The sequence below is a fragment of the Erythrolamprus reginae genome, chromosome 10 (assembly GCF_031021105.1).
Source record: "Erythrolamprus reginae isolate rEryReg1 chromosome 10, rEryReg1.hap1, whole genome shotgun sequence".
Classification (NCBI taxonomy): domain Eukaryota; kingdom Metazoa; phylum Chordata; class Lepidosauria; order Squamata; family Dipsadidae; genus Erythrolamprus; species Erythrolamprus reginae.
In genome coordinates this window covers 36,953,635-36,977,885 of record NC_091959.1, presented here as the reverse complement: position 1 = coordinate 36,977,885, position 24,251 = coordinate 36,953,635, and the positions used below count along the sequence as shown (strand labels likewise).

Here is a 24,251-nt window from a genome sequence, read left to right as displayed (position 1 = left end):
CCCACCCAAACACAGGTGGCCTCTCTTATCTCCTGTAATATTTCTGCAATTGGTCTCTTCGATGCATAATTCTGCGCATGTGTGAGTCTAACACTTCCTCATCCGAATCGACCGAAGATAATGGGGATTGGCTTCCTGGGCTGTGTGCCAAGCCCCCCTCTTTCAAGTCACCCCCCACCTTCTTCTTCGTCCGAGGAAACTGCACTACCTGACTCTGCCGGCAATAAAACAGGCCTATGACATGTTGATGTTTCCCCTGCATCCACCTCAACATTCCTTGGGGCAGGAGCTGGGCCAGAGCCAACCACAACAACAGGGTAAGCTGGTCTAGCCACAATATGGGATGGAACATATTCAGGGGTGTGGCTTGGTGGGTGTGGCAGGGGAAGGATACTGCAAAACCTCCTTCGCTCCCACTTCAGGGGAAGGATACTGCAAAATCCCCATTCCCACCCCACTCTTGGACCATCCAGAGGTGGCATTTGTCGGTTCTCTGAACTACTCAACATTTCAGCTACTGGTTATTTATTATTATTATTATTATTATTATTATTATTATTATTATTATTATTATGTAAGTACAACACAGCAAACGAGATCACTATGCTGGATTTCGTATTTCATCACCAGTCGGGTGCTTCCCAAGCACCTATTACTGTGTGATGTAGCAGCGAATTATGTTTGCCGATCCCAGTAAAGCGGCCTTTTGCAATTGACAGATGGAGATTTTGTCAATTCTGATGGTTTTCAAATGTCCGCTGAGATCCTTTGGCACTGCGCCCAGCGTGCCAAGTACCACTGGGACCACTTTCACTGGCTTATGCCAGAGTCGTTGCAGCTCGATTTTTAGATCTTCGTATTTCACTAATTTCTCTAGCTACTTCTCCTCAATTCTGCTGTCTCCTGGGATTGCGATGTCGATGATCCATACTTTCTTTTTCTCCACGATCACAATGTCTGGTATGGATCATCGACATCACAATCCCAGGAGATTTATTATTATTATTATTATTATTATTATTATTATTATTATTAATTAGATTTGTATGCCGCCCCTCTTCGAAGACTCAGGGCAGCTCACAACAATAAAAACAGTACAAATCCAATAGTTAAAAGAATTAAAAACCCTTAATATAAAAGCAATCATACATCTCTTACAAACCATGCATAAAACGGAGCGGTCCAGGGGAATAAATTTCCCCATGCCCGACAACAGAAATGTGTTTTAAGGAGTTTGCGAAAGGCAAGGAGGGTGGGGGCAGTTCTAATCTCCGGGTGGAGTTGATTCCAGAAGGTCAGGGCCACCACAGAGAAGGCTCTTCTCCTGGGTCCCGCCAGATGACATGGTTTTGTTGACGGGGCCCAGAGAAGGCCAACTCTAACTGGTCGCTGGGATTCATGCAACAAAAGGCGGTCTCGGAAGGTGGTACCTCTTTTGCCTTTCAGCCCCCCAATCCAGAAGCCATTTAAACCTGGGTTAGTTGCATATTAGATTGATACGTTAACCTCTAAGCTATGGGCTCTCCTCGCTTTGTTGGTTATACCAGGGAAAAGATTAAGGGTTTCTAACCAAATATGGGATGGAAGGATGGTTATTACTTATAAATCCCTACATGGCTTAGGATCAGATTACTTACGGGACCGTCTCCTGCTTCATCTATCCCAGCAGCCGGTCAGATCACATAGGGTTGGCCTTCTCCAGGTCCCATCAGCCAAGCAACATCGCCTGTCTGGGCCTAGGGGAAGGGCCTTTTCTGTGGCAGCTCCGGTCCTTTGGAACCAGCTCCCCCTGGAGATTCGCACTGTCCCCGCCCTTTTGGCCTTTTGAAAGGCTTTAAAAATACACTTTTGCTGGCAGGCCTGCGACCCTTGGGCGTGGATACTGTGCTTTGGCTAATAGTATGCCTGTGATATTTGATGAATCCAAATGAATGATTTTTAATATCTGGAGTTTTAAGACATTTTTGTATCTGTTTTACCTTGTACGCCGCCTCAAATCCACTGGAGAAGGGCAGCTTAGAAATTTAAACAAACAAACAATAGTGTTTCCATTTTTACTTTTCAGCCCCAATTCAGAAGCCTATGCAGGCAGTCGCTTTTAATAATAATAAATAAAATAAATAAATTATTTTTTAATTATTTATTATTAATAAAATAATAAATAAAATAATAATAATAATAATAATAATAATAATAATAATAATAATAATAATTTATTAGATTTGTATGCCGCCCCTCTCCGAAGACTTGTTGCTTTTGCAACAAACTATTTTTTTGTGTTGAATTTTTATTTTACCAACCAAGAAAATAGTTTTAGTCTTGTGGACTTCAACTCCCAGAATTCCTCAGCCAGCAAAGCTCAACACCACACCTCAGCAAAGCTGGCTGAGGGATTCTGGGGGTTGAAGTCCACAAGTCTTAAAGTGGCCTGGGCTTGAGACGCCTGCTGTACACAATTTCAGCAAGCACATCAACTTCATCCACCCTTGCTTACATCAAGGGTCAGCTGACACTTCTCCCTTGGGCAGTCTCATAATTAGAAATGGCTTTAAATAGTTCAAACTTCACACAATTCACACCTTTCTTTTTCTGCCTGTGTGATTTAAATAGCTGCCTTATTTTTAGCAGTTCCGCAGCGGAGTCCAGTGATGGAATATGGCTGTTGCAGTTGAGTCACAACTTTATTCACACCTTGTTAAAACGAAAGGACCGAATGTTGCAAACAGGCCTGGATACAGGACGAATCGATGTGATGTCTAAAGGAAAACAAGAAATATCTTCCTTGACTTACGACCACAATCGGGACCAAAAAATTGGTCATTGAGCAAGTGGAGGTTAAGTAGGCATCATAGAACTTCCTCCTGATTTTATGATCTTTTTTGCCCCAATTTAATATAAAAACAGTCATTTTCGGTCCATCAACTTACTTTCCATTCAACGTACATTCATTCATAGGCAGGCCTGTTGGCACAGGTGCGTCTCCAAATTCTAACAGAAGGCAAGGAGGGTGGGGGCAATACGAATCTCTAAGGTGTTCTGTCTGGGTTCCCCCAGACCTCAACACCAACTGGAAAAAACAGCCAGACACTCTGGTAAAAGCCAAAAGTATTTTATAGCTGGAAAAAATAAGCACAGAGGAAAACCTGTTCTTCCCAACAGACAGGCTATAATACGTTACAGCAGGGTCCTGATGTCCAGACAATACAGCAAGCTTCTTGCTGGCACACCCCCCCCCCCCCCCCCAAGGTTCCAATAGTCAAAAGCACAAACCAGGATTCCAAGACGCCAAAGTTCACAGCCAGGTCCCACGACTCTCAAAGATAAAACTCCACAAGCCAGGAAGGGTGGGTCTGCCTTTTAGCCTTTCCCAAGAGCACCACACCCAAACCCAGCTGTTGCCACTTTAATGCTGAAAGTATTTAGCCAATTGATTCCGTCTCTGAGTAGCTCTTCGTTGTCGCAGATCAATTATGGCTTGTGCATTTTCCTCTAAGGAATCCAGGCTGCTTGCTGGGGAGAGCTCCCCCTGGTGGGACTCTGGCTGTCCTCCCTCTTCTTCAGCCTGGGATTCCTCCTCCTCGTCTGTCTGCACCTCCTGTTCCTCAGCCTCTCCCTCTGAGCTGGAAACCGACAGAAGATCAGCCGTTCCCGGAGGGGCCTCAGACGGAACCACAACATAAGGGGAGCTGATTCCAGAGGGCCGCCCCCCCCCACAGAGAAGGCTCTTATCTCCGCGGCCACCTTCTGCCGCACGAATCCCAGCGACCAGTTAGGTCCCTCAGAGTTGGTCTTCTCCGGGTCCCGTTGACTAAACAATGTCATTTGGCGGGACCCAGGAGAAGAGCCTTCTCTGTGGCGGCCCCGACCCTCTGGAACTAGCTCCCCCCAGAGATGAGAATTGCCCCCACCCTACTCGCCTTTCGTAAGCTCCTTAAAACCCACCTCTGTCGTCAGGCATGGGGAAATTGAGATACTCCTTTCCCCACAGGCCTATACAATTTATTCATGGTATGTTTGTGTGTATGTTTGGTTTTTTAATAAGGGTTTTTAGTTATTTTAAATATTAGATTTGTTATACGCTGTTTTATTATTGTTAGCCGCCCCGAGTCTACGGAGAGGGGCGGCATACAAATCTAAATAAATAAATGAATAAATAGATAGATAGATAGATAGATAGATAGATAGATAGATAAATAAAATAAAATAAAATAAAATAAAATAAAATAAAATAAAATAAAATAAAATAAAATAAAATAAAATAAAATAAAATAAAATAAAATAAAATAAATAAAATAAAATAAAATAAAATAAAATAAAATAAAATAAAATATAAATAAATATTCCCCTAGGCCCTGCCAAACGACATTGTCTAGTTGACGGGACCTGGAAAAGGCCAACTCTGTGGGACCTGACCAGTCACTGGCACTCATGTGGCAGAAGGCGGTCCCGTAAGTAATCTGGTCCGATGCCATACAGGGCTTTATAGGTCATAACCAACAATTTGAATTGCATCTGGAAACCGATCGGCAGCCAGAGCAGCCTGCAGTGTGTTGGAGAAACATGGGCATACGTGGGAAGGCCCATGACTGTTCGCGCAGCTGCATTCTGCACGATCTGGAGTTTCCAAACACTATTCAAGGGTAGCCCCATGTACAGAGCATTGCAGTAGTCAAACCTTGAGGTGGTGATAATAATAATAATAATTTATTAGATTTGTATGCCGCCCCTCTCCGTAGACTCGGGGCGGCTCACAACAATAATAAACAATATACAGTAAACAAATCTAATATTTAAAAGAAGAAGAAATATCAAAGCCCATTATATAAAACCATACAACACAAGCATACCATAGATAAAGCTATATAAGCCTGGGGGAAATGTTTCAATTCGCCCATGCCTGGAGGTATAGGTGGGTCTTAAGCAATTTACAAAAGGCAAGGAGGGTGGGGGCAGTTCTGATCTCTGGGGGGAGTTGATTCCAGAGGGCTGGGGCCACCACAGAGAAGGGCATGGGCGATTCTGAGTAGTGACTCCTTGTCCAGATAGGGTAACGCCCCCCTCATCACAGCTGAAAGATGGTGGTCTAATGTCAGCTGTGGATCGAGGAGGATGCCCAAGTTGCGAACCCCTCTCTGAGTGGGTCAGAAACCAATTCCCAGGGTAATGGATGGGCAGATGGAATTGTCCTTGGGAGGCAAAAACCACAGCCATTTTGTCTTGTTGGGGTTGAATTTGAGCTTGTTAAGGCCCATCCAAACCCTAACAATCTCCAGACACCGGCACATTACTTCCACTGCTTCACTGAGTGTGTACGGAGTAGAAATGTATAGCTGAGTATCATCCGCATACTGATGGTAACTCACCCCATGTCCTTGGATGATCTCACCCAGTGGTTTCATGTTGATATTAAACAGCAGGGGGGGGGAGGACTGACCCCTGAGGAACCCCACAAAGAAAGGACCTAGGAGTCCTCTGACCTCACGCTAACACCAACTGTGACTGACCAGAGAGGTAGGAGGTGAACCATTGTAAAACAGTGCCTCCCACTCCTATCCCATCTAGCCAGGGCAGGATACCATGGTTGATGGTATCGAAAGCTGCTGAGAGGTCAAGAAGCACCAGGATAGAGGATTGACCCCTATCCCAGGCCCACCAGAGATCATCCATCAGCATGACCAAAGCAATTTCCACGCTGTAGCCAGGTGAGAATCCTGACTTTTAAGGTCCCAGGTAATCGGCTTCATCCAAGGACCATTGGAGCTGGAGCAAGCGATACCACCTTCTCAACAACCTTCCCTATAAAGGGAAAGTTGGAGATGGGGCAATAGTTGTTTAAAACAGCTGGGTCCAGGGAAGGCTTTCTGAGGAGGAGGTGTCACACAAGTCCCTCTCCTGCAGCGCAAGAGAGCAGGTGTGTGGCCGGAGCTCGGGCAGGCTGCTTTCACCAGCTTCCGCTCTAGGTGCTGCAGCGAGATTCGCTGCCAGAATCGCTCTGGTTGTACGTGCATGGTGCGTGCACACCCAGCGGCAACAGAGCGAAGCTACGTGCTCCTTTCCCACTGCCAGAACAGCGTTTTCCCCCATTCCAGGTCCTACCCATCCCTGCTTCAGACCCTTCCTTCCTTCCTACCTTCCTTCCTTTCCTCTCTCTTCCTTCCCTCTCTCTTTCCTTCCTTCCCTCTCTCTTTCCTTCCTTCCCTCTCTCTCTCCTTTACTATCTCCTTCCTTTCCTCCCTCCTTCCTTCCTTCTCTTTCGCTTTCCATCCTTCCTTCCCTCTCCTTCCTTCCTTCCTTCCTTCCTTCCTTCCTTCCTTCCTTCCTTCCTTCCTTCCTTCCTTCCTATGTATCTATCACTGGGGCAGTGCTGATCACTTGGAACTGTGCCCTTAGGAGACTGAATGATGCTGTTTTATTTCAACTTCAACCAAGGAACAAGCTAGGATCAAAATCCACATGCAATTCTGCATTGCCATCTAGTGGCAGACCGCAGTATTTATTGTATTGTAACACTAGTTTGTAGGGAGGCATGGTGGGGTGGCTCAGTAGCTAAGACACTGAGCTTGTTTAGGGGATAGAAAGTACACTGGCTGGGGGATTCTGGGAGTTGAAGTCCACACTTATTTATTTAATTTATTTTATTTTGTCAAGTACGTATTGGTAGTATACATAGATTTAACGCTGTTTATATGCATGAGATGGGTACTAATAAGAGGGAAAGAGGACAGGGACAGTAGGAACGCTGGTGCACTTATGCGCTTCCGATCAGGAGTTTAAAGATAATAGGTGTTTAAAGTCGAATTGAGGGATCAGGAGCAGTCACAGCGTCGGTATCATCAGCTGATTCACAAATGCAAGTGTCTAAATTATGACCACACAAGCTTGCAGTTGTTATGATGTAAGGACCTAACTTGAGCCTCTAAACTTATGGTTGTTAAGTTATGACAGTGGTTTTAGTGATGGTACAAGGTTACAATGGCACGGGAGAAAAGGACAGGATTGTTTTTCTCAGTTACAGCTGCATCCCCATGGCCACCTGATAAAAAGTTTAGACACATGGCAACTGGTTCATTTTTATGACCGTTGCAGAGTTGCTAGGTCACCTGATCACCTTGTGTGACCCTTTGTGGACCAGCAAAGTCAATGGGTAGATCAGATTCACTTCACTTCATCTGGCTGAAGCGTAGATATCTGAAAGCCCTCCGGGTCCATCAGACATCTGGGGCAGAACCACCTAATCGGTTCTGTCTCCCTGCAGGGTTGTTGTTAATGGTGAGTATTCTGAGCAGAGGCAGGTTACAAGCGGTGTGCCACAAGGGTCTGTTCTGCGTCCTATTCTTTTAAATATCTTTGGGAGTGACATAGGGGAAGGTTTGCCGATGACTCTAAAGTGTGCAATAGGGTTGATATTCCTGGAGGCGTCTGTAATATGGAAAATGATTTAGCTTTACTAGATAAGTGGTCAAAGCAATGGAAACTGCAGTTTAATGTTTCCAAATGTAAAATAATGCACTTGGGCAAAAGGAATCCTCAATCTGAGTATTGTATTGGCAGTTCTGTGCTAGCAAAAACTTCAGAAGAGAAGGATTGAGGGATGGTGATTTTTGACAGTCTCAGAATGGGTGAAAAGTGCAGTCAGGCAGTAGGGAAAGCAAGTAGAATGCTTGGCTGCATAGCTAGAGGTATCACAAGCAGGAAGAGGGAGATTGTGATCCCGCTGTATAGAGCGCTGGTGAGACCACATTTGGAATACTGCGTTCAGTTCTGGAGACCTCACCTACAAAAAGATATTGATAAAATTGAACGGGTCCAAAGACGGGCTACAAAAATGGTGGGAGGTCTTAAGCATAAAACATATCAGGAAAGACTTAATGAACTCAATCTGTATAGTCTGGAGGACAGAAGGAAAAGGGGGGACATGATCAAAACATTTAAATATGTCAAAGGGTTAAATAAGGTTCAGGAGGGAAGTGTTTTTAATAGGAAACTGAACACAAGAACAAGGAGGCATAATCTGAAGTTAGTTGGGGGAAAGATTAGAAGCAACATGAGAAAATATTATTTTACTGAAAGAATCGTAGATGCTTGGAACAAACTTCCAGCAGGCGTGGTTGGTAAATCCACAGGAACTGAATTTAAACATGCCTGGGATATACATATATCCATCCTAAGACAAAATACAGGAAATGGTATAAGGGCAGACTAGATGGACCAGGAGATCTTTTTCTGCCGTCAATCTTCTATGTTTCTATGTAACATATGGATTACTGATTTACTAATTGTGGTGATTCACTTAACAACAGAACCGAGAAAGGTCGTAAAATGGGGGCAAATACTCAAGAAATGTTTCACTTAACAATAAGAATTTGGGGCTCCCTTGCAGTCATAAATCGAGGACTTCCCGTGTTCCTAATCAGGGGCGGGTTGCCATTACCGTCGCTACTGCACGCACAGCTGGGGATTTCTGGGAGTTGAAGTCCAAATATCTTCAAGTTGCCAAGGTTGGGAAACACTGCTCTACAGTACCGGTAGCAACCCACTATTGCTCCTAATGGTTCTTGCCACTGTGTAACCAATTTTCGGACCCAATCTTTCTGCGTTTCCAGATGGGTACAGTAGTCGCGACCGCCTGTCTCCAGAGATCTATGAAGAATCAGAAACTGATCCTGGAGCAGAAGAGGTGACCACGCGCATATTTGTCGCCCTCTTTGATTATGACCCTCTGACCATGTCTCCGAACCCTGATGCAACCGAAGAACTTCCCTTCAAAGAAGGACAAATTATCAAGGTAGGGTTTGTTTACAGATTGGCAAATTAACAAGAGTTGGAAGGGACCCTGTAGGTCATCTAGTTGAACCCCCTGCTCACGCAGGAGACCCCCTCCTCTCTGTGGCAGCCCCTCAAATATTGGAAGACTGCTATCCTGTCTCCCCTGGTCCTTCTTTTCACTAGACTAGCGATGCCCAGTTCCTGCAACCGTTCTTCGTATGTCTTAGTCTCGAGGCCTTTGATCATTTTTTTTAAAAAATATTTTTTATTGGGTTTTTATACATTAAAAAAAACATAAAAGCAAAACACAAACACAACATTCAGACAAACATCAACAATACAAATACAAATCCAACTATTTTTTGGTAAGTTAACATCCAATTAATTTATTCTTATCCATAAGTTATAAAAATATTTATCTGTACCTATGTTCTAGTATCATACATGTTTTTATCACAAACCCATTTTCCTTTTTTCTGTCCATTTATACCACATTATCCAGGTGTTATAGTAATCCGAATCTTTTCTATCACTCATTGCCATAGTTAGTCGGTCCATCTCTGCACAATCGTATATTTTCTTAATTATTTCTCTATCTTCATGTATTTTTGAATTGTTCCATCTTTGGATTAATAAATACAGTCATACCTCGTCTTATGAACCTAATTGGTTCCAGGGGGAGGTTCGTAAGACGAAAGGTTCGTAAGACGAAACATTGTTTCCCATAGGAAACAATGTAAAGTCAATTAATCCGTGCAACCAAAAAAAACCCCCGCAAAAAAACGGCGTTTGGCGAGCCGCGTGGCTATTTTAAAAGGTGACAGCCGGGCTGGGAGGCTTCCCAGCAATCTCCCAAACCCCGAACCCGGAAGTTCGGCAAAAGTTCGGGGTTCGGGAGGTTGCTGGGAAGCCCCCCAGGCCGGCTGTGACCTTTTAAAACAGCCGCGCGGCTTCCCAGCTGTCTCCCGAAGCCGAACGCCAAACCCGAATTTCCGCGTTCGGCTTCGGGAGACAGCTGGGAAGCCGCGCGGCTGTTTTAAAAGGTCACAGCCGGGCTGGGGGGCTTCCCAGCAACCCCTGAACGCCAAACTTTTGCCGAATTTCCGGGTTCGGGGTTCGGGGGGGTGCTGGGAAGCCCCCCAGCCCGGCTGTGACCTTTTAAAACAGCCGCGTGGCTTCCCAGCTGTCTCCCGAAGCCGAACACCAAACCCGAACTTCCGCGTTCGGCGTTCGGAGACAGCTGGGAAGCCGCACGGCTGTTTTAAAAGGTCACAGCCGGGCTGGGGGGCTTCCCAGGCCCCCCCCCGAACCCTGAACTTTTGCCGAACTTCCGGGTTCGGGGCTCGGGGGGGTGCTGGGAAGCCCCCCAGCCCGGCTGTGACCTTTTAAAACAGCCGCGTGGCTTCGCAGCTGTCTCCCGAACGCCGGTTCGTAACTCGAAAAAAGTTCGTAAGAAGAGGCAAAATTTTTCTGAACCCCGGGTTCGTATCACGAGTTGTTCGTAAGATGAGGGGTTCGTATCTTGAGGTACCACTGTACTTTATATTCCTTGTATAGATTTTTCTTATGATTCCCAGTAAGAATAATTTCGGTATAAATTCAATGTTAGTTTATGTCATTTTCTGCAACCAATTATGTATTTTTCTGCAGTATTTTTTAACTTTGGGCCTTTGATCAACTTTGTTAAATTCAGATCACTATAGTTTGAAGGGAACTTGTAGATCATCTAGTCCAACCCCCTGCCCAAGCAGGAGACCCTACACCATTTCTGACAGATGGCAGTCCATTCTCTTCTTGAAAGCCTCCAGTGATAAAGGTCCCACAACTTCTGAAGGCAACATCTGTTCCACCGGTTGATTGTTCTCACTGTCAAAAAATTTCTCCTTATTTCCAGGTTGAATCTCTCCTTGGTCAGTTTCCATCTATGATTCTTTGTCTTGTCTTCATGTAACTGTGGCAAGAAAAGTCATAAAACAGAAAGGTTGGGGTCTATTTGGTCGACTTCCATGATGGATGAGAGCTAAACCCCCCTTAAGCTTTGCAAATTGGTACATAGTACTTTCACACATGGTGGACATGCCCAAAAATAAAGATTTATTGGAACAAGGTGGAAAAATGGTTAAGGGAAATTACAAACAAAGAAATTAAGAAGACCCCAGAATTTTTCTTATTAGGTATCACTGGTACCAGGCATAGTTCCCTCTAAGCTGAGCAATGAGCAATCGCTCACTTAAAAATCATCATCAACTCAGAGTTTTCCAAACCTGCCCAGAAGCCGAGAGGGAAAGAGTGAGAGGGAAGGAGAGAGAGAGGAAGAGAGAGAAACAGATAGAAAAAAGAGAGGAAGGAAAAGAGAAAGAAAAAAAATGGGAGTAAGGAAGAGAGAAAGAAAATCAAAATCTAGTTTGAAACTAGCTCAACTATTTAAGTGGCATTTTGATATTGATAGAGTTGCCCTATTATGAGCTCACTGTTATAGACACACAGTACAGTATTTTATTTTGAAATTCTCTGAGGCAAAACAGGGTGGGTTTTTTGTTTGTTTGTTTGTTTGTTTGTTTGTTTATTTATTTATTTATTCATTTATTATTTCTGTGCCGCCCAGTCCCGAAGGGACTGCCGCTCAGACACTATACTTTTCCGCCCACCCACCCCCAAAAAATTAGAGGGAACACTGGTACCAGGTATAAAAAAGAAACATATTATTTAATAATTCATATTTTAGTAGCTGCAAGGATTGCTTTTGCACAAAAATGGAAAGAAAAGGAAATTCCAAAAGACAAAGAGGTCTTTAGGAAAATTATGGAATGTGCAGAATTAGATATGATGCCGAGGAAGTTAAATAACCAACTCGAAACAGAATTCTATAAAACTTGGCAGAATGTCTACAATTGGTGGAACACGAAAAAAGATTTTTAAAAGTGTTAAATAGTTAAATTTACTAGATTGAATATACCATATAACGATATTTGATAAGATTTTTTTTCTCTTTCTGAATTGGTTTAAACCACAATTATACAATTGGTGGAAAGTATTGAAAAGTTAAAATTTTTATGATAGTATATATTATATAGAGATATTTTATTGATATGTTCACTTTTCTGTATTGATCTTAAGTAGGTTTTTTTCTGTATTAAGAAGACTTCTATGCTGAGCAGAGCAATTGTAGCTCGTTTTTATGTTAAATGTTTTACGTCTTGTTTTGTCTTTTATTTTGAAAAATTAATAAAAAATATTTTTTTAAAAATAAGCTTTGCAAATTCTAATCGGCGATCCTTTTGATTCTGTTCCATATCATCTCTTTTCTACATCAAAGGTTTATGGGGACAAAGATGTCGACGGGTTTTATCGGGGGGAGACCTGTGCAAGACTGGGCCTTATTCCTTGCAACATGGTTTCTGAAATCCAAGCGGATGATCAAGAAATGATGGATCACCTTCTAAAGCAAGGGTTCCTCCCTCTGAACACCCCAATCGAGAAACTTGGTAAGTGTCACCCCGTGGACATGCGTGGAAATGGTGGCTGACTTGACCATGTTGCTTCTGGGCAATTATAGAAACATAGAAACGTAGAAGGTGGAACTTTAAAAATAATATTAAAAGTTAAAGTAACAAGAATTTAGAACTTTTAGAACTTATTGTTTTGAAATTTTATAAGATAGAGTAAAACAATTTAAAAATGTTTATAGTATGATAAAGTTAGATGTGCTATTCATTATATTTTTTGAAGAAGTATTTTATAGATAAAGAAATTTAATTAACATAAGAATACAGAGTTAAATTCAATAAGTATCTAATACAAATGTGTGCTATTTCTGTATTGATCTGATTACAGTTAAGTTTTTATTTTTTGTAGTAGTTAGACTTCTAAGATAAGCCGAGCAATGGCAGCTCCTTGGGTGTTTAATGTTGTATGTCTTTGTTTATCTTTTTTTAAAAATACAATAAAAATATATATTTTTAAAAAAGAAACATAGAAGATTGACAGCAGAAAAAGACCTCATGGTCCATCTAGTCTGCCCTTATACTATTTCCTGTACAGTCATCCCTCACTACTTCACGGTTCATCTTTTGCGAATTCCCTACTTCATGGGTTTTCAAAGGGGGCTTAAATCCATTAAATCCATTGAAAATTCATAAAATTCTTCTACAGTACTGCTGTACTCTATTAAAGAAACTGGTAGGATATCACATATAGTTCCAGCTGAGAAACATTATAGAATGACTGTTTAATGCAAAGGGTGGGTTTTAAAAGTCCAAATACTTGTTAAATACATTAAAAAATATCTTTCCTCTACTTCACGGAAATTCATTTTTCACGGGTGGCCTCCACGAAAAACAAGGGATCACTGTATGTTTATCCCAGGCATGTTTAAATTCAGTTACTGTGGATTTACCAAGCACGTCTGCTGGAAATTTGTTCCAAGCATCTACTACTCTTTCAGTAAAATAATATTTTCTCACGTTGCTTCTGATCTTTCCCCCAACTACCCTCAGATTGTGTCCCCTTGTTCTTGTGTTCACTTTCCTATTAAAAACACTTCCCTCTTGAACCTTATTTAAGGAGGGTGTTTTTAATAGGAAAGTGAACACAAGAACAAGGGGACACAATCTGAGGTTAGTTGGGGAAAAGATCAAAAGCAACGTGAGAAAATATTATTTTACTGAAAGAGTAGTAGATGCTTGGAACAAACGTCCAGCAGACATGGTTGGTAAATCCACAGGAACTGAATTCAAACATGCCTGGGATAAACATATATCCATCCTAAGATGAAATACATGAAATAGTATAAGGGCAGACTAGATGGACCATGAGGTCTTTTTCTGCTGTCAATCTTCTGTTTCTATGTTTCTATTTTTTCTTATTCTTATTTTCATGGTTGGGAAATGTGGGATTTGAGATCAGGACTCTTCTAAGTTGCGTTCTCACAACATGTTTAACTGGGTCATGTCATGATTTGGAAAGCACTAGGAACATGGACAAGTGACTTTGCTATGTAATACCAGATCAGCAATAAAGCAATAAGCAACATCCATATCGAGGGGTTACAACACTCCCACCATCACTAATAGAGCAAGCCACTTGTATATAAACAGAGAGCAAACCCCTCTCCCTCCTAGCACTGATGCTGCTGCCTAGTTGGGTCATGAAAAGCATGCAAGGAAGCCATCAAGCTCAGAGAACACCAAAGGCACCACAGTCCTCCTGTCAACAAACCACCCTCCCTTCTAGTCCTGATTAGGTTATGTAGTTGGGTAATGAAACGTCTGCAAGTTCAGAGAGCCTCGAGGACCAGTCTTTCTCTTCCTCCACCGCCGCTGCCTCCACCTCCACTCTTCCTTCCTTCCTTCCTTCCTTCCTTCCTTCCTTCCTTCCTTCCTTCCTTCCTCTTCCACTTCCTTATCTTCTTCCTCCTCTTCTTCTTTCCTCCTTTCCTTCTTTTCCTCCTTCTCTTCCCCCTCTACTTCCTCCTCTTCCTTCCTCCTCTTCCTTTTTTCCTCTTCCTCCTTCTCCTCCTCTTCCTTCCTTCTTTCCCCTTCCTTCCTTCCTTTTCCTCCTCTTCTTCTTTTCCTCTTCCTCCTTCTCCTCCTCTTCCTCCTCCACAAATGCCTCTGCCTCTTCTTTCCCTCCCTTCCTTTTATTTATTGATTGATTGATTTTGTCCATTACTCAATGAGGGTTTTAGTGGGTATACACATAGTAAAATACACAATGAAGGTTACAGAGGATATGCTCATAGTAAAATACTGTATATCTAAGAAAGAATAGAAGAGAAGATGTAACGCTCTCTACATGGGGCTACCTCTGAAAAGTGTTCGGAAACTCCAGACCATCTAGAATGCAGCTGCGAGAGCAATCATGGGCTTCCCTAAGTATGCCCATGTTTGATTGATCAATCGATTTATTTACTTACTTACTTACTTACTTACTTATTTATTGGATTTGTATACCTTCTGCTGCACGAATCCCAACGACCAGTTAGGTCCCACAGAGTGGGCCTTCTCCAGGTCCCGTCGATTAAACAATGTCGTTTTGCGGGACCCAGGGGAAAAGCCTTCTCTGTGGCGGCCCCGGCCCTCTGGAACCAGCTCCCCCCCCCCCGGAGATCAGAATTGCCCCCACCCTCCTCGCCTTTCGTAAGCTCCTTAAAACCCACCTCTGTCGTCAGGCATGGGGGAACTGAGATATTCTCTTCCCCCTAGGCCTATACAATTTATGCATGGTATGTTTGTGTGTATGTTTGGTTTTTAAATTAGGGTCTTTTAAATTATTTTAAATATTAGATTTGTTATATGTTGTTTCACTATTGTTAGCCGCCCCGAGTCTACGGAGAGGGGCGGCATACAAATCTAATAAATAAATAAATAAAAATAAAATAAATAAGATATAGGAATAAAACATATCAATGAAAGAATAGAAGAAGAGATATAGGAATAGAAGAAAGGTATCCCCACTCCCTCCTATCATTGATAGTACAGTACAGTGTTCCCTCGATTTTTGCGGGTTCGAACTTCGCGGATAGCCTATACCACTGTTTTTCAAAAAATATTAATTAAAAATACTTTGCGGGTTTTTTTCCTATACCACGGTTTTTCCCACCCAATGATGTCATACGTCATCGCCAAACTTTCGTTTGCCATTGCTGATTGGCCGAAATCTCGGCCAAGCAGCATTTTTATTGCAAAAAAAATAATTATTGTTAATAAATAATTATGTTTATAAATATCAGGATCACTATGTGTCTCATTCAATGGTGAGTACCAGTAATAATGGTGAACAAATGGGTTTTAAGGGAATGGGAAATGGTAATTTAGGGGTTTAAAGTGTTAAGGGATGGCTTGTGATACTGTTCATAGCCAAAAATGGTGTATTTACTTCCGCATCTCTACTTTGCGGAAATTCAACTTTCGCGGGCGGTCTCAGAACACATCCCCCGCGAAAATCGAGGGAACACTGTATTCCCTATTTGGGTAATGAAATATCAGCAAGAATATAACCCAGGCCAAACCACCTAGGACTCTACAAACGAATGGCCTTGTCGTATGCTTAAAGAAGTTGCCCTTCCTTTCTCTCTTTGGGTTGGAACAGAAAGAAACCGAAGAAGCAGCCGTCCGCCTGGTTCAACTACAAGAAGAATGGTTGCATTGTATGACTACGACCCCAGAGAAAGCTCTCCTAATGTTGACGTGGAGGTATTGTGGTCATGGGCACAAGTCCAAAATGTTTTGTTTTGTAATTAAAAAAGAAAACTCTGGGAATCATGGCCACGGCATCCAATTAGGGGACAAAATAGGTGGGTTGAAAATTATGGTGTGGGTTTCAGTCTGCCCACAAAGTTTTTCTGGACCGCTGGCTATTTAAGAAGATAGAATTATGGGGCTGGAAGGGACCTCAGAGGTCCTCTAGTCCAGTGTTTCCCAACCTTGGCACCTTGAAGATATTTGGACTTCAACTCCCAGAATTCCCCAGCCAACTCCCTGTTCAAGGTATGTAGGAGACCTTTTGCCATCCCAACCAAATGGTTGTCCAGTCTAATTTTTAAATGTGGGAGGGGGGTCCTCAGGGCAAAATATTTGAGAAACACATGGAATAAGAGCATTTAGGAATGGGATTCTGAGAAAATGATGTGGGTTGTTTTTTAAAATCATTTCTGCAGGCTGAACTCACATTTTGTACTGGCGATATCATTACTGTCTTTGGAGAAATTGATGAAGATGGCTTTTATTATGTAAGTGCTTTATTTATCCTCTTCTATTTATTAATGGTGTGAAAAACCTTTTGGTTGATAACCAGGAACCTGAATAAAGGATGTCACCCAAGAAGCATGGTGGGTCAAGCATGATGTTTAGTTTGTTTTTCTTGAGTCTTAAACTAGCGTCCTTCAACTCTTGTGCATGGGATAAGAATCTGATTTACTTTTAAACATCTACTTTGCCATAATTGGTGGGAACTTCTAAAGCCGCATGTCTCAATCTATCTTCAGGTTTGAGAACCTGAAGATAGGCAGACCTCAACTCCCGGAATTCCCCAGCCAACTGTGATTGAGGTCGAAGAGAGGTAGATTAACCTTGAGATCTTTAAAATAGGTGGACTTCCACAATTCCCCAGCAGGTGATGGTCGAGATTGAGAGTCCTAGATCAGGGTTTCTCAACCTTCAGAACTTTAAGAAAGGTGGACTTCCAGAATTCCCCAACAAGTCATGATTGAGATTGAGAGCTCTAGATTATCCTAGAGAATTTTAAAACAAGTGGACTTCTAGAATTCCTTAGCAAGTTGCAATCAAGCTCTAGATTAACCTGGAGAACTTTAAGAAAGGTGGCCTTCCAGAATTCCCCAACAAGTCATGATTGAGATTGAGAACTCTAGATTAACCTAGATAATTTTAAAACAAGTGGACTTCCAGAATTTCCCTTCTCAGCAGGTCATGATCGAGATTGGGGGTTCTAGATCAGTGTTTCTCAACCTTCAGAACTTTAAGAAAGGTAGACTTCCAGCATTCCCCAGCAAGTCATGATCGAGATTGAGAGCTCTAGATTAGCGTTCCTGAACCTTGAGAACTTTAGGATAGGTGGACTTCCAACTCTCAGAATTCTCCAGCCAGCAATGATCAAGACTCAGAGACTGATGTGCTTCTCAAGCTTGAGAACTTGAAAGTTAGCTGGCCTTCAGCTCCCAGAGCTGACCAGGAATTCCACCATTCTGGAAGCCCACCTATCTTGAAGTCACCACGATTCAGCAACGTTGTTCTCAAAGGTTCCTTGTTTGCTCATTTTCCGTTTTCCATGTTTCAGGGGGAACTTAACAACCAGACGGGTCACGTTCCTTCGAATTTTCTTGAAGAAGTGCCTGACGATGTAGAAGTCTATTTATCCGACGCGCCCTCGCGGTACCCCCAAGATGCGCCCACGCGTACAAAAGCGAAAAGGGTAAGCAAACATTCAGGAAAAAGAGAATAAATCAAAACAAAACTGTTGTTTTCGCTTTGTTCCCCTTGCCGACCATTTCAAATTCTGTTTGGCTTGAATGTGTTTGTGTACATATGTATAATGTATATATAGATAGATAAATTAAGAAATACGTTTTTTGAAACCAAGTTTTTAGATCGCTCTGAAGCTGGGAGACAAAAAAAACCAAACAAACAACCTGAAATAGCTCCTTGCTCTAAAGTCTAAACCAACTTATTCCTTCCATCAATTACCAATCTCATGATAATTTAGGAGCCACTAATTTTTATAGATACGTAGATATATATATATAGATATATATATATTTGTTCCCCACCTTGAATAGTTTATATCTGTAAATTATAGATCTGCTGTAAAAATTACCTAAGACAGTAGACTTAGGGATGGATGGATGGATGTAAAACTTCAGGCACTTCTTTGGGGTTAATTTTTTTTGGGGGGGTGGGGGGAGGAACATCACCCCAAACTTCAAAATTTCAAAGCGATTTGAAGCTGCTGTACAATGCTCCCTTCTGAAGGGTTCCATGTATCTTTTCTCATCCTTGCAGTTTTTTTCCCCCTCTTATTATATTTTATGTATATAATTTTTTTTTAAAATTTCTTTGCTCATCTGCTTTGGGAACAGAAGAAAAGTGTTCATTTCACACCTTAAAAACGGGCAACGTTGCCTTCTTCACGTAAGTGTGCAACTGAAGATACCACTAGATAACTCAGATTCCTCTAAGTTGGCCTTCTGTGATGTGAGCCATCTCGGTCCCGTGAAATGGGCCAAAAAGAGAGAGAAATATGTCTCCAAATTCCTTAGCCCTGGTTCCAGTTCTTTTGGGTTTTCTTTTTAAATGAGGCTTGCTCTTTCCCAATCTGATACCTTCCAACTACGGTGGACTACAAGTCCCATCCCCTCCAGGTGACCAGTGTCTAATCCAAGCAGCAATAGAAGGTGCTAAGTTAGGAAAGGAGAAATTCTCGACAGTAGAGGGGAGGGGAGGAACGGGAAAGAGGAAAGAAGGAAAATATGGCAAAAACACTTAATCTATTTTCAGTAAATATCAACGGATTGAACTGACCTATTAAAAGAAAACAGACAATTATTATTATTATTATTATTATTATTATTATTATTATTATTATTATTTAGATTTGTATGCCGCCCCTCTCCACAGACTAATGAAATTTGTAAAACAGAATTCAGATATATTATGCCTACAAGAAGTCCATATAAGAAATCAGGACCGCAAATTGTTAGAAAATAAAAAAAATAGGTAAATTATTTACAGCATTGACCGATTCTAAAAAAAGGGGAATAGCCCTATACATTAGGGAGAAACTTCAACCTGAAAAAAACTACGCGGACAAAGGGGGAAAAATATTAAATGTAAAGATCAGAATAGGAAACAAAGAAATAGTTATAATAGCAATTTATGCCACAAATTCAAATCAGAAACAATTTTACAAAAAACTAGAGGAACATGTAGGATAGAAAAGGGAAACATTTGTATTATTGGAGATTACAATGCGGTGTATGATATTCAAAAAGATTATAAAACAATGAAAAAAAATCGAAGGAGAGGAAAACCCTACCACCAGAATTTCATGAGATGGTGAGAGAACATAGATTTGCAGATATATGGAGAGAGAGACACCCTCAAAACTTAGAATATACTTTCTACTCACCACTCCAGAAATCCTGGTCTAGGATAGACATGATTTGGGCAGACAAAGAAATTGGAAAACTAATTAAAGATATTGAAATAGGCCCAAATCTATGGGCAGACCATCATCCAATATTAATAAAAATCAAAGACCCTAGGAAAGAACACCACAGATGGTCCATAAACCAAGCTTTAACCCAAGAACAAAATTACATTAATTATATTAAACAAGAACTTAAATTATTTTTTAAAGACAATTGGAATAATGATACTACAATTCAGAATATTTGGGACACTACGAAAGCATTTATAAGAGGGTTAACAATAGCATACTCAGCGAAAATTAAGAAATCTAAAGATAAAAAAGAGAAATTCTCATTTATAAAAAAAAATGCAAAAGGGATTTTGCATCCAGGGCTTAAGGCTTGTCTAACCCACCCAGGGGGGGGAATGTTTGAATATTTGGAACATATTTCTTACGGGCCTTAATGCTTGTTTGCATAGAGAATGTTCCCAGTGTCTGATTCCAAGCAAAAGCTGCATATTGCATGGTTAGCTAATTGGGAAAAATGAAAACGACGACACAAAATTGTTGCTAGAGTAATCTGGTGGTGCATCCTGGCCGGCAGTGGGAAGAGAGGTTCTTCTTTTGAAAGCACAATAACTTTCAATATCTAGTGGTCAGTTTTGCCTTAAAAGCAGCTCTCCTGCTTTAGGGTTGCCCAGCCGGCCATGTCCGTTATGGAACTGTGCTTCTCGGCCCAACGTTTCAGCAGAGCTCCTTGGTTGACCAATGCAATAAGTTGAAAGGAAAGATCGGTCCGGGGCAAACACATTAATGCTCCCCAGATGGTATCTTCAGGTGTATGTTGGGGTTGCGCTGAGAAAAGGGTCCCCCCTCTGGCCTCCCCCCTTTCCCACCCCATTATTAGACAAGACCTTGATTTAAGATCAAAGCAAGCTTGTGACCTCCTTTGCTTAAACAAACTCACTGAGATATCAAGCAGACACAACATGAGGGAAGTTGGGTGTTACTGGCGCACCCTTTTGTTATTTTTTCCACTCAGGAAAAGCACTTTAATTTAATTTAATTTAATTTAATGTAATTAATTTGGCTTCTATGCCACATAATCCCAATGGGACGCAGATTACAACAGTAAATAATACATACAATATAACCAAAGTCAAATACAGTGATACCTCGTCTTACAAACGCCTCGTCATGCAAACTTTTCGAGATACAAACCTGGGGTTTAAGATTTTTTGCCTCTTCTTACAAACTATTTTCACCTTACAAATCCACCGCCACCGCTGGGATGCCACGCCTCCGGACTTCCGTTGCCAGCAAAGCACCCGTTTTTGTGCTGCTGGGATTCTCCTGAGGCTCCCCTCCATGGGAAACCCCACCTCCTGACTTCCGTGTTTCTGTGATGCTGCAGGGGAATCTCAGCAGCGCAAAAATGGGCGCTTCGCTGGCAATGGAAGTCCGGAGATGAGGTTTCCCAGCGAAGGGAGCATCAGTGAAATCGCAGCATCGCAAAAACACCGAAGTCCTCGAAACCCCACCTCCGGATCTGTGTTTTTGCGATGCTGCGATTTCACTGAGGCTTCCCTCGCTGGGAAACCTCATCTCCGGACTTCCATTGCCAGAGAAGCGCCCATTTTTGCGATGCTGGGATTCCCCTGCAGCATCACAAAAACACGGAAGTCAGGAGGTGGGGTTTCCCGTGGAGGGGAGCCTCAGGGGAATCCCAGCATCGCAAAAACGGGCGCTTCGGCTGGCAAAAGGGGTGAATTTTGGGCTTGCACACATTAATCGCTTTTCCATTGATTCCTAGGGGAAACATTGTTTCGTCTTACAAACTTTTCCCCTTAAGAACCTCGTCCCGGAACCAATTAAGTTTGTAAGACAAGGTATCACTGTATTAGCATTCTCTTCAGTGCCATTGGGTATGTGGAGAGTCCACCCAACCCAGAAACATCCAAAGGTCTCGGAGAGCTTTCTTTGATTGTGATTAAGGTTCGTTTTAGTTTGGTTTGCTGAGTTGTTGTTCCCCTTTCCACCAGTGTGCCATCTTCTCAAAATATGTCCTGACAGAACGCTAAAAGTTGACGAGGGGTGGTGGTGGTGGAGGATTAAGAAGCACGGAGGAAAGCCAAAATTGGGATAGTCTGAATCCTTTGTAATCCTAGATGAGTCTTCCCGGAAATGGATTTAGTCGACTTAGACGTATGCCACCAGTTGAGTCCCCAGATACCTCCTTGAGATACCTCCTTGAGAAGTAAGGGAATCCGAGCAAAACCCAGATCCACCCTCTTTAAAATAAAGTGGTACCTCTACTTAAGAACGCCTCTACTTTTCTAGATAAGAATTGGGTGCTCAAGATTTTTTTGCCTCTACTTAAAACCGTTTTCTACTTAAGAACCCAAGCCCGGAAAAAATTCCCAGGAAATTGGAAAGCAGCACAAAGGCCTGGTCAGTTTCCTGCTATTCCCCCTTTAATCCCAGCCATCTCGGGCTTTTCTGGGCTGCCAGAACCTTTCAGTGGCGCTTAAGGAAGCTTTGGCAGCCCAGAACGAACGGAGCATTTTCCTTTCTCTGGGCGCTTGGAGAGGGAATAAACCACTTCGCTATGGTGACTCCCTCACGCTGCCTCCCATACATCCGGCGCGAAGTTGCCTCCCGGAGCATCTGGGCGCGGAAAGGCAAAAGGGGGCGCTCACCTCACCTTCTTCCTTCGGCAGCGACTGTCCTCCTCCTCCTCTTCCTCCTCCTCCCACCCAAATTCTGAGCTTTTATTTCTTTCATAATGGGTTTGCACGCATTATTTGCTTTTACATTGATTCCTATGGGAAAAATTGCTTTTACTTAAGAACGTTTCTACTTAAGAACCTGATCACGGAACGAATTAAGTTCTTAGGTCGAGGTACCACTGTAAATAAAAATAATTAAGAGCAAGGAAGGAAAAAGAAGGAAAGAGGGGAAAGAAGAAGAAAGGAAAGCAAACGAATTAAGTTCTTAAGTAGAGGGACCACTGTAAGTCGTTTTTCAGCAGCCGGTCTTCCAAAACAGTCAGATGACACTCTTGGCCGTGACTTTTTAACATAAATGAAACCCCAATTCAATCAACGTATCTTTTTGGCACACTCCTGGGAAAGCAAGACGGGTCTGTTACGTGGCATATTTTAAAGAAGAAAAAAATCCCAGCCCCTAAAAAGTGCGTGTATGTGTGCGTGTGTGTTTAATGCAGTGTTTGTCAATACTGACCCCTTTAAAGACGGGTGGGATGTCAACTCCCAGAATTCTCCAGCCAGCTCTAGATCGGTGTGGGCTGACGGGAATTCTGGGTGTCGGAAGTCCCACCCGTCTTTAAACAAGCCACGATTGAGAAACCCTGATAAAATGAATGAAAAAAAAAGAAGAAAAGCTTTCTTGTTGTCCGTGACTGCAACCCTTCAGTAAACTTAATATACCTATCAGGTTCCTCCTGAGAACACAGGTACACCACCAAGGAGAGCGCCAAGCCCCACAGCCCATCTCCACTCGGGGTCACCTCTGCCAGCTATGGGTTCTGGTAGTCCCAGGCGAGGCAGGGAGCTCCCTTCGAGAAAGACCAAGGGTCTCCTTTCCAAAGGGAAGAAACTTCTGAAAAGACTGGGTGCCGTGAAATGAAACTTACAATCATCTGGACATCCTCTAAAAAAACCATCAGACTTTTTTTAAAAAATAAAAAATAAAAATACCCATATGCAGACCGATCTAGAAACGCTCAAAACTAGGGATTTCAGGACCCACCCCTTTATTACCATCCTCATTATTTATTATTATTTATTAAGAGCATTCTATTGTCTCCAGAAACTTCTCTGCCTGGATTGGTCTTGCTCAGCGTGGCAGTGATGCAAAAACCCCGAAAGAATTTTGTTAATATCCCCCCCCCCTAATAAAACAAATACATTTAGAGAAGATGGGATTAAGGAACTTAAACCTGCACCAAGCCTACGGGACTCCTCCCCCATTCCCAAATTCCTATTTCCACTTAGGTGAAACCCTTCCCTGAAAGTGGAAAAATTAATCCTAAAAACAATTATTTTTTAAAGAAAAAAAACCCCTTTTGTTCTTTGATCCCTGTGTTTCTTTCCCACGTGATGTGTCCATGGTCTTGAAACTCCTAGTTTGCCAGAAGCCTTGATTTTTTGCCTTATAAATGCACAATTATTTGTACTGCCTGAACTCTACAAGCGTAAACTTTCTATGTACTCTGTGTTGACCTAGTAACGGTTCCATTCTCACCGAGACGCCCATCATTTAAAAGGCGACGGAATCAGATTTGTGTCCGGTATTAATTCCCCGAGTGTGAAAATGTCGTGCAAAGTTCCATTATTATTATTATTTTTCCAACCGTCTGCGTAAGTGCTGCTGTTCAGCTTTTCAAGTACACTAAAAGGAAAAAGGATACCATTACAGCAGAAATAAAAATGCAGATTTAAGGTTGCTTGGGGTTTCTGTATTAAGCTCTGAATTGCATTTGAGTTAAATATGCAGTAGGGAATAATACACAAAAATGTATTATTCCCGGGCCACCGCCAGCAAGAAGTCTCTCAAATTAAAAAAGCTGAATTTTGACCCCTTGTAGTGATTAGAGATGGAAAGAGGGAATCGCACAACCACTGCATACATGCTGGGGGTGGGGAACAAGATTATTTGGCTGTTTAAGACTTTTGTAACCATTTGTATATTCTTTTTACTGTTTATACATACTTTTCAGACTGCCTTTGTTTTATAATTGATGGAAGGTTTGTAATATGGATGATCAAAGCTTTTTCCCCATTGTGTCTTCAAAGAAATATAATGTAAATTATTGTAAA

The 24,251-nt window shown here is 42.1% G+C and overlaps 1 protein-coding gene across 1 annotated transcript in view; it reads left to right on the top strand.

The window, feature by feature from the left end:
• The window catches only part of RIMBP2 (RIMS binding protein 2), a 72,911-nt gene extending 49,596 nt beyond the window's left edge, over nucleotides 1–23,315 (top strand). The window contains exons 17-22 of the mRNA XM_070761988.1: nucleotides 8,604–8,785; nucleotides 12,083–12,251; nucleotides 15,856–15,959; nucleotides 16,424–16,495; nucleotides 17,560–17,694; nucleotides 22,867–23,315. Of these exons, the coding sequence (XP_070618089.1) occupies nucleotides 8,604–8,785; nucleotides 12,083–12,251; nucleotides 15,856–15,959; nucleotides 16,424–16,495; nucleotides 17,560–17,694; nucleotides 22,867–23,058 (854 nt within the window). The 3' untranslated portion in view covers nucleotides 23,059–23,315. The remainder of the gene's footprint in view (nucleotides 1–8,603; nucleotides 8,786–12,082; nucleotides 12,252–15,855; nucleotides 15,960–16,423; nucleotides 16,496–17,559; nucleotides 17,695–22,866) is intronic.
• The last annotated feature ends 936 nt before the right edge of the window (nucleotides 23,316–24,251 follow it).